Source organism: Urocampus carinirostris, chromosome 11 (assembly GCF_059441175.1).
Source record: "Urocampus carinirostris isolate Australia breed hairy pipefish chromosome 11, RoL_Ucar_1.0, whole genome shotgun sequence".
NCBI classification, from domain to species: Eukaryota; Metazoa; Chordata; class Actinopteri; order Syngnathiformes; family Syngnathidae; genus Urocampus; species Urocampus carinirostris.
The window spans coordinates 40,587,406-40,598,249 of NC_142359.1; the positions used below are offsets into that span (position 1 = coordinate 40,587,406).

Sequence of the window (10,844 nt, forward strand, 5' to 3'; positions counted from 1 at the left end):
GATGCTGTCGTGTGACCTTGAATGAGTACTTCATGTTAGAAAACCCTCCAACATGGCATATTTGAAAGATATTTGATTTCTGTTATCTCTGCCAAAGGTGGCCTAACTCGCTACTAGGTTTAGGGGGCAATTACTTTTTCACAGTAGCCAGATAAGTTGTGATTGTTTTTATGCCGTAATATTTGGAATAAACGTTGCAAAACTGCGTTTTGAATTTTTTCGGGGAGTCACAGTGTGAGTAATAAAAATGCAAAAAACACAGAAATCAGGAAGGGAGCAAATACATTTTCACGGCACTGTAAAATCTGTGCCTTAGCTCGATCAATGCTCTAAAGCACTAATTGTGTTGATTACTTTATCCAAACAAAAAACATGGAAGCAAATCCTCCAGTTGACCTACTGCTTAACTTGATCAGCCGTCACCAAATTTATACTATTGCATAACGGCCATTGAAGCGCCAAGTCTGCTTTGCTCAGGCTTTCATCCACAACAAAAGAAATAGCTCCAGCACGTCACAGCGACGTGAGTCATCCGTGCAAATAATTTGCACACAAATTACATTTCTTTCGCAGGGGAACGAGCAAGGGGGTGGTCAAATGCCGACGGCTTATTCAGTGTTGGTCACACTCAATCTGTTTCAAGGACACTTTTCAGTTTCTTTCAAAAAAGGAATGTGTTGACTGCACAAATGCCCGAGCAAGCCAATTATTAGCAAGAACCGGACAAACATGATCATGCGATGGCGGCGACATTCACGGATGGAGCAATCGGTGACCGGGAGGCTTTTTACATCGTCATAGCAACGCATTCAAAGCTGCATTCGCCCTGGGAAAGGAAAACAGGAAGTGATACAGGGTTAATTCTTCGAGCCAGTTGAGTTAAGTTTGTTGCCTCGTTGACAGTGAAAAAAGACGAATAAAAATCCTTTGGGAGGCAATCTGAAATCAAGCTTTTACCAAAAAAAACAGTATACATGGATACCTTGACTTAAATATGTCTCTGCATACAAAGGTTTCAGTTTACAAAGTACCTCAAGGGGAATATATTGCATGCTCTTTGTGTCCCGTTCGCTCTCTGTAAACAGTCTACTGTATGGTACCTCTACAAAGAGCTATCATTCACAATGGAGAAAAGTGGAGAGGGAGAAAAGAAGAGGAAGAGACTTTTTCTGGCCATTGAAACAAAGCAAGAGATAATAGAAAAATAAGAAAACACACACAACTGTGCAGGAGTAGTTAAGAGACAAGGAAGACGACCCAGTCATCACTCCATCAGCCCAAATTAAAAACATTTTGGCAACATTTCTCGGAATTTGTGGAAAGGAATCACCCAAAAAAAAGTGTTGACACGCCGGGCTACCTCTAACTATGATGAGGTTTGCCTCGTGCATTTGAGACCGATTGTCAAAACCAGGCAAAAGCGGACGTCAATGGTTTAATTTTTTTTCAAGAAGTGCGAGGCAGAAACACTCATGAAAATTTTAATATTTCCTTTATTCTTGTTTTTTTTTAATATTATGTGCCTCACGTTTTTTTTATTGTGCAGTAATCTAAATTTAACATGTATTTGTTTCATGTTCTGATGCTCTTTTATGATTTATTAAAATAATATATGTCATACTTTAGCCTGAGACACGCCATACGTCAAGTCTGTAACCCAGATCAAGCCAAACATGCTGAATCTGGTTTTGGGTAACAATCTCTATTTTGTTTTCTTTTTACATAAAAATTATCCGCTCATGAGTTAAATACATATATGTATTATAATGAATAATGATTAATATTAAAGGATATCAATTTTTCAAGCACAGAATGCAAGGCAAAATAATAAATGGACTTTTGTCTCAACTCAAAGTATTTTCCGGGGAAAACCGAACGAAAAATAATGATCAGGAATTTTAGGATTGCAAATTTAAGGTTACCATTTGTGGATGTGAAAAGAGTAATTTACTGTGCAGTCACAAAATGTATTCACTATGAATCCTTCAACTTTGAATAAGAATTTATTTTGGGCCTTAATATTGTGAATGTTGTTTGATATCTGGAAAAAAAATAAGGTTGGTTTATGTTCACAAATGTTTGCCACTAATTACAAGAAAATTGTCAATTAGTTTTAGTGAATCCTACACAGACTGCATGGCAAAATAATAAATGGTCTTTTAAGGTAATTACCTTGCATGGCTGACACTGCTATCGGTTACTTAGTGTGTAAAAGGGAAAAGTGTGAAGCACATTGTAAAGCGCTTTGGGAGGTCTTCATCTTTGTATTATTATTATTATTATTATTATTACTAAAGGACACAGCTCTCGCTTAGAACGGCAGCTGGATGATTTGCGTGTCCTCGGGACAGTTCTGAGGTCATGGGTGCAAATCCAGTGAGCAGCCTTCCTGTTTGGAGTTTGCATCTTCTCCCCGTGCTTGCGCGAGTTTCCTCCAGGCACTCCGGTTTCCCACATTCCAAAGACATGCATGTCAGGTTGACTTCCCAGTCCAAATTGTCCCTAGGTCTCTGTTTGCCCTGCAATTGTCTGTCAACCAGTTCGGGGTGCCCCCTAACCACTGCCCGAAGATAGCTGGGATGGACTCCAGCACCCCCGGAACCCTACTGCTAAGCGGTGCAGATAATGAGCCATTTGGAGAAGCGAGGAAGCTATGTCAGGATGCTCTTCCTGGACTTCAGCTCTGCCTTGAATACCATATTTAAAGTCTTTATTAAATGTTTACCCTGGTCTAATCTTGTTACATACAAAGTTTCACAATATTGATATCAACGACAACAAAGACAATTCAATTTAATTCGATTCAATACTAAACAATAATTCTGAAAAATGATCTGCTCTCTGACAAAAAAATAAAAATAAATAAATTCGGGTTTCCTCCCACATTCCAAAAACATGCATGTCAGATTGATTGGATGGTCCAAATTGTCCCTAGGTGTGAATAAGCGAGTGAGTGGTATGTCTCTGTGTGCCCTGCAACTGGCTGGCAACCAATTTTCTTTCTCTGTCCCACTGTTTGTCTTTTTCTTTCTCTGATTTCCTTTTCTCTTTTTTCTCTCTCTGATCTACTAGCCCTGCCCCTGAGAGAATGTTTTTTTCTTTTATTGTCTGGCCCCCGAGCTAAAATGAGTTTGACACCCCTGGTCTAGACAAATGTGTGAGCATTTGCAAAGGTCCAGGGGCCCAGGGTTTGAAGAATTAAAATAACCTGCACAGAATGTATCTGTTTGTGTCATAATTGTAAAATATTTAACTGTTATTAATAATGATTATACCTGTTCCACGCGGATTTCATACTCTCCGTTCAACTTCTTGCCTCTGAAGTACTTGGCCCTGAAACGAAACACAGGTTAAATTCACCAAGCTCACAATTTGTCTAATGATGCACAGGTTATGGTACACTAAGTATTGTGTACCTTTCATTCATCACAACAATAATGGGGAAGGGTGATTAACTTTCACATGCATATGTCTGCAGACTGACGTGCGGTTAGGTTTGTGTCTGGTGGGGTAAAGTCAGATTTACATACTGTATGTATGAACCTACATTTTATTTATCACTTTGACTGGCAATATACAGTATGAGGTGTTGCATTGAAAAAAAAGTGTGTTATTGTCTTACTTATGAATGGAGTAAAAAATGTTGGGCATGTTACTTTAAAAAATGATTTAGTTTAAGGTACTCACTATTTCTTTGAAAGTAACTGGGTTAGTAACTGAATTACTGTATAGTAAAAGTAATTAGTTACCAGGGAAAGTAATTATTTCCGTTACTTTAAAAATAAGTTATTGTATGTCAAAAAATTGAATCTTGGTCAGTTGAGTAGAAAAGAACAGACAGGTGTTATAGAGCCTTGTAGTATTTATTGCACATCACCAGCAACAGAATTATCCTACACTTAAAATGCAACAAACATAGACAGTAAACAATATAATGAAATAGCAATCAGCACTAAACAATATAAAATAAGTATAAACACAAGGTTCCTACATCTCAAGGCAAGACTTTAAAAGACTGTTTTAATGCCTTTTGAAATCAAATATAAGAGCGAGTTGACAGAAAAAGACACATATTTCTTTCACACAATACCTGGCACAGGTTTTAGATCACATGGTTTTGGTAAGAACTGCAATCGCATCCCTGCGACGTGCACAAAACGTCATTGCTCTCTTCCCTGAAGAGGACGAGGGGACTTAATTGTCTTTTTTTTTCTAGCAAATCGTAAATGGTCTGCATTTATATAGCGCTTTTTAAGTCAATGAAGACCTCCCAAAGCGCTTTACAATGTGCTTCACACTTACCCATTCACACACACTCACACACCAATAGCGGCCATGCAGCCATGCAAGGCGCCAACTCTTTAACTCGTAACAAAATCTGAAAATACTGTTTACATATCTTCATTTAATGTCAACCACCGGCTTAATAAACTAGATACCCATCGTCACATACATTAGGATCTCTTTTTGTCTTTAATTGGCATTGCTTTGGGGGGTTATCTTCTCTTAAGCTGCCAACCTCGCTTTAGTAGTTAATACTAAATGCTGGCATGCGGAAATGACCGCTAGCCGCCAGTGTTTTAGCATTATTGCCAAAAGCGAAATCATGCATATTTTGTTAAAAATAATGAGCTATTTGAATTAAACTCTGGAAAGTAGATACAGTTGTTAATGTTTCAGATGTTTTTATATTGGTAATACAGGAAAAGGTTCAGAAGTGTGGTAATTTGTCTTTTTTTTAAGTCCCAGTGTGTAATATTTGAACACTAGATGGAACTGTATTGTCTAATGCGAATGAAAACAGTGTCACAGAGCACAACGTAGCAGAAAGTTGCTAGAAAAACATGGCGCATGTCTTGGGACCATGAAGTCGCAGGATCAATTTCCGGCTCCGCAGAGATGAATGTGTAAGGATGGCTTACACTGATATCAGTGTGTGTGTGTGTGTGTGTGTGTGTGTGTGTGTGTTTTGGGGTAAGGGTAAAGCACATTGTAAAGCGCTTTGGGAGGTCTTCAGTGATCTGAAAAGCGCCATAATAATACAGACCATTTACCACTTAGATTTATCTGCATCATTGTATAACCCTTATAGTTCATAACTAATGAAAAACTTGCAGCTAATAGTGAGAAAATACAGTAATTAACTGTAACTAAACCTGACTGGTGTGTGAACTTCACAAAAAGTACTTTCCTGTCAAAAAAAAATATCAACAAAGTTTATATAATGGGCGTGGGCACAAGAGAATTCCAGGGCACAAGGGAATTCTTGGGTCTGAGCCCAGTGTTTACACGTGAACACAAGCAAAAACAGGGACCCTGTGAAATGGCCGAGTGACGACACGTTTAATGATTTCCGGTAACGCATTCCAGTCAATGGGGCACCAAAAGGGGACAAAATGGGGCGAGCAGTACAATATGTAGGTCAGTTATGTTGATGATTCACGGCCTCAAAATTAGAGTGAATGAGCCCTGAAAGGTTTGAGTCTAATAGCTGGGAGATCTTATGGACCGGTGCCCCATCAGCAGCCGTAATAAAGGATAATGTAAAAGACACGTGGGGTATTATGGAGAGGAACATTGAAATGGAACCCGTGTTTTAGTACAAACAGATCAAAGGGCAAATCCTGAACAGCTTGTCCCAGTGATCGAAGTCCTCTGACATGTAGCGGAGATCCTGGGATAGCTAGCCTGAAGCCTTTGGCAGATTGTCTATAGTCCCCCGGCTGGGGGGGTTGGCAGGTCAACTGGGACAAAACAGAGCTATGAATCTAAGATTTTAAATGCTTGGATTTTTTTAGTGAATTTGTTACCACACTTTAACTATCCTTACCTCTTTTGTAAAATTTGCCTAAAAACCTAATCCAAGACGTACCCAACGTAAATTAAATGCTGTTGTTGAACTGTTGGGAGAATATGGACGGTTTTGGTTTTTTTTTTAAAGTTACACTCTGATGTTGTTAAATTGTGCACACTATAAAAAGGTCAACATCGCACACTAAATACAATCCACATACTTTTAAATTGAGGGATAAAATTTACCATGTGCCACTGCAGCATGTTCATCAGTGCAAGAAACGTATTCAAGTATTAATTCAAACCCACCATTCCTGCTAACTTATAAACCCTACTGCTACAACTATTTATTACTCTTATTATAACATTAACTTGCATAAATAAGAAGTGTTACCTCTAACAGACAATGCAGTTTTGGTGTTGGACACCATTAGACATTTCTTCTGTTCCACGTCCGGTTCGTCAAAACCAAAATAGGTCCAAACAAGTGATGTACCGCCCCTCTTCAATGCAAGCTTCATTGCCTTCACGTTCGTTAAATCTGGGACTATGTTTACGGAGTCTGCCATGACACTCAATCAGCTCACACGGTGGGTGTGGCATAGTGCGGTGCTTGCAAATTTCAATCGCGTTCATTGGCTTGTGCTATTATTAAAACTTGCCTCCGATTGGTCGGCGCTTTTAAAACTCGAACAGTGACAATTGTGGTTGGTCAAAACTCCATCACTCACCACGAAACCTTGAAAACAACGCAGTGCTTTGCGGTTTCACATTCAGATTCAGATTCAGATTCAGATCTACTTTATTGTCATTCTAGTACACGTGTATACAGAACGAAATGTCGATACATCTGACCCGCAGTTTCCTTGAATGTACAGATATAAATAAAATGTTGTATTGAGTTGGAGTATTGAGTACTAATAATATACTAAATAATTATGGCTATGTATAGTATTTTACAGTAGTGCAAATAGTGCAAGAGGAGCAGCTAACCAGATGTGCAAAATGGGCAGTCAGGTAAACAAGTCAGGTAAACAGTAACAATAACACTGTAACAATAACACTGTAAGTACAATAGTGCAGAGAAACAGATGTGCAAGGAGTGGCTAGCTATAAAGAACTGCCAGTAGTGCAAAAAAGTCAAACAAAACCAACAGATGTACAGATTGCAGCAGTTTAGATTTACTATGTGTTTGATTGACCATTTTTTTCACATTGTCATAATGGAGTATTTTGTGTAGAATTTTGAGATAAGAGATTAAATTAATTCAATTTGGAATTAATTGTTAATTAATATGTGGAATTAATTGACCACATCCGCACTACGTTCAAATTTCGACTTCGGACTGCCGACCCCCTACCGCCTTCTTCTTCCTCACCGCCCCCCAGATCTTTCCACTGCCCCCAGGGGGACGGTACCGCCCACTTTGGGAACCACTGGTCCAGGCATTTCCAAAAGTGTCCATTTGGAGACGACCAGAACAAATCCCTAAAAACTTAAAATATATTTTGCTATGGCCAATTTTTTTACATTGTGAAAGAGTTGTAAATATTTGACTTATCTTTCCAGGTGCCAATAAATGATTGAGCAAACCTGCAAATAGTAAGGGTGCGTAAAACTGAATCATGAATGGTTTTGCGCACATTTACTTTCTGCTGATTTGAATGGTTGGTTGGTTGGATCCTTTAACCACTAAGGTCGTAGGGGCACCAGTTTCTGTGTGTACATATTTACGTTGGGAATTTAATTGGCTAACCAATGTGTCAATTCACATTTGAATTGGTCACTATTGGCTAAAGATATTTGAAGAAAACTGGGTCATGACATAAGTTTTTTCTTCTCAATAAGGCAGTGATAGGTTGTCACAGGCTAAAGTCTGGGAGCGCATTTTTGGTTGTGATGGGCTTCAAACCTTGGTCGTGGTGGTGAGAGCGGCAAACTCTTACCAATGGACTATCACAATACTATGAGTTGTAGTACCAGAGACAAATGTTATTTTTGTCTTCCATTTTACATGTTACATTAACAACAAATTTGTCATTGTGAATAGAATAAAATTTATTGTCATTGTGACATATGAGGGCAGCACGGCGGGGCAGTGGTTAGCGCTTGTGCGGCACAGTTCATGTCATGGGAACCTGTCGTGGGTTCAAATCCAGCTCCAGACTTCCTGTGCGGAGTTTGTATGTTCTCCCCGTGCTTGCGTGGGTTTCCTCCGGGCACTCCGGTTTCCTCCCACGTTCCAAAAACATGCATTTCAGGTGAATTGGCCGGTCCAAATTGTCCCTAGGTGTGAATGAGCGAATGAGTTGTCTGTCCCTGTGTGCCCTGCGATTGTCTGGCAACCAGTTCAGGGTGTCCCCTGCCCACTGCCCGGAGATGGCTGGGATGGGCTCCAGCCCCCCCGCGACCCTAATGAGGATAAGCGGTACAGCTGATGAGATGAGATGTGACATGTGAAACGCACAACAGATTTACTATTCATCTGTTATACCGTGACTAAAAAGAGCGTGACAATGAGATAAAATCTCTCTTTTCGCAAGTCATCTATACCAAGTATGGTCCAGTTCTCTGACAACTAAGCTGGACTCGGACCTGTTAAGACTGTGCCTGGCACAAAATAAATCTATGTTAAGGGTTATTTGCAATGTTCCATGTAAGCATTCACAGGTCTGAGCAAACACAAAAAGTCTGTTAGCATAGCATGGAATAACTGTAAGCAACATCAATCCCAAGTGTGGCAACCAAATCATTAGCAAATATGTCCTAAACCTGTCATCAAGTTACATTTTATTGAGTTTCCAGCAATAATACAGACGCTCCCCTACTTACGAACATTTGAATTACGAACAACTGTACATACGAACTTTTTTTTCGGGATGTGGAAAAATATATATTGCTGTAAGTTAAATTTTGCATTATGCACCCTTTTCAAGGACAGGACAGTACTGTAGTGCTTCTTTCCGCTGCTACCGGTGGTTATTTTTTAGGAGCCCAGCCAAAAGAGCTGGCTTCTCTAAATAAAATGGAAACTTGCACAGCAACATTGACAAAGTCACGTAGGTAAAAAAGGTCACATAGCTACGTCATCTAACCGTGCAGGCGAAAAGTAAAATTCAATGTCCAAGTGATAAAAGAAAAATAATACAACAATAAAAAAATTAAAAAATAGAAAACTCGTAAAACCCTCAACTCCATTCCTGCAGGTGGTTGTACCACACTTCTAAATTTCAAGTGATTTTATAAACAAAATTTTATGTCGTTTTCAGTTACTGCTTCATAAACTTCAGAAAATAAAAATCTGTAATTCCTATTCAACCCAGTTGCTTCTTTACAAAGGACTTTTTCGAAAGTGTTCCGGAAGTGTTTAGATGATTGAATATAAGTTTATTTTCAACATAATAAAAACAAAAACAAAACAAGTGAAGATAAAATTGTTAATGTAACATATACGAAAAGGAATAGGAAAAAGCATATTATTATTTGATCCTACCCCATTGACTTCCTTAATAATTGTGTCTTACAGCTAGATTTCCTGTGTATTTACATATAACCAACACCTCACGAATTATTAGTTTTATCCAGATATCTTTGGGTAATATGCTTCTTTTCAGTAATTGTACGGCAGCAAAAGTCCTAAAGTGAGCAATCCAAAAGAAGAAGCGGATCGGCATGTCTTTGAGACTTTGCTTGTGGGCTGTGTAGAACTTTTGTCATCGCTGGAAGCTGAGCCTTTCAGGACCGAGCCAAGTTTCCCCAGAGACCCCTGCCACCCGGCTGGAATGCCCACTAAGAAAATTCTGTCCTGAGGTGGGGAGCGATGGATGTTGGCCATGCCTGCCAGTCAACACGGCTCTTATAAAAGAATACCGGTATAATAAAAAAAAACATGCAGTAATTGAACATGATGGATTCTCGTCGCAAGTGGAACCACATGGCAGCCACAAATCTGCACAAGAAGTATTTGAAAACCCTTTGCAATTAAATAATGAAAACAAAAGCACACATAGCATGGATGAAACAAATGTAGAAAAAGACAACAATCGAGTAATGTAATGTGACACTAAGTCCCCCAAAATTCAACCCATACAGTGTTCCTTACACGCCAGTAGGAAGTGTCCTAGGTCAACATGACATTGCTAGATATTTGGCTCGCAGGAAAGTACTAAATACTTTGCCAATATGATGGATGGATGAGTTCTCGATGGCGAGAAAACAACTGGGCATGGAAGGCATCATTCCAAAATATCATAGAAGATTTAATGAATACATCATTTGTGAGTGTTACACCCAGATCCTGGTCCAGCTAAATATACATACATATACATATATGTATCTATACATACATATATAAATATATAAATGTACATACATATATATATATATACATATATATATATATCCATACATACATACATATATATATCCATACATACATACATATATATATCCATACACACACACATATATATATCCATACACACACACATATATATATCCATACACACACACATATATATATATATATATATACATATTATATATATATACATACATACATATATATACAGTGCATCCGTAAAGTATTCACAGTGCTTCACTTTTTCCACATTTTGTTATGTTACAGCCTCATTCCAAATTGAATTAATTTAATCTCTTATCTCAAAATTCTACACAAAATACTCCATTATGACAATGTGAAAAAGTTTTTTTTTTTTTTTTTTTACTTTTTTGGAATTTATTAAAAATAGAAAACTAAGAAATCACATTTACATAAGTATTCACAGCCTTTGCCATGAAGCTCAAAATTGAGCTCAGGTGCATCTTTTTTCCACTGATCACCCTTGAGATCTTTCTACAGCTTAATTGGAGTCCACCTGCAGTAAATTCAGTTGATTGGACATGATTTGGAAAGGCACACACCTGTCTATATAAGGTCCCACAGTTGCATGTCAGAGCACAAACACCAAGCATGAAGTCAAAAGAACTGTCTGTAGACCTGCGAGGCAGGATTGTCTTGAGGCACAAATCTGGGGAAGGATACAGAAAC

At 38.5% G+C, this 10,844-nt stretch overlaps 1 protein-coding gene across 2 annotated transcripts in view; it reads right to left on the reverse strand.

The window, feature by feature from the left end:
- syn3 (synapsin III) overlaps positions 1–10,844 on the reverse strand; it is a 208,297-nt gene that overhangs the window by 131,786 nt on the left and 65,667 nt on the right. For both annotated transcript variants that reach the window (XM_088348464.1, XM_088348463.1), the window contains exon 3: positions 3,276–3,333. In XM_088348464.1, the coding sequence (XP_088204590.1) occupies positions 3,276–3,333 (58 nt within the window). The remainder of the gene's footprint in view (positions 1–3,275; positions 3,334–10,844) is intronic.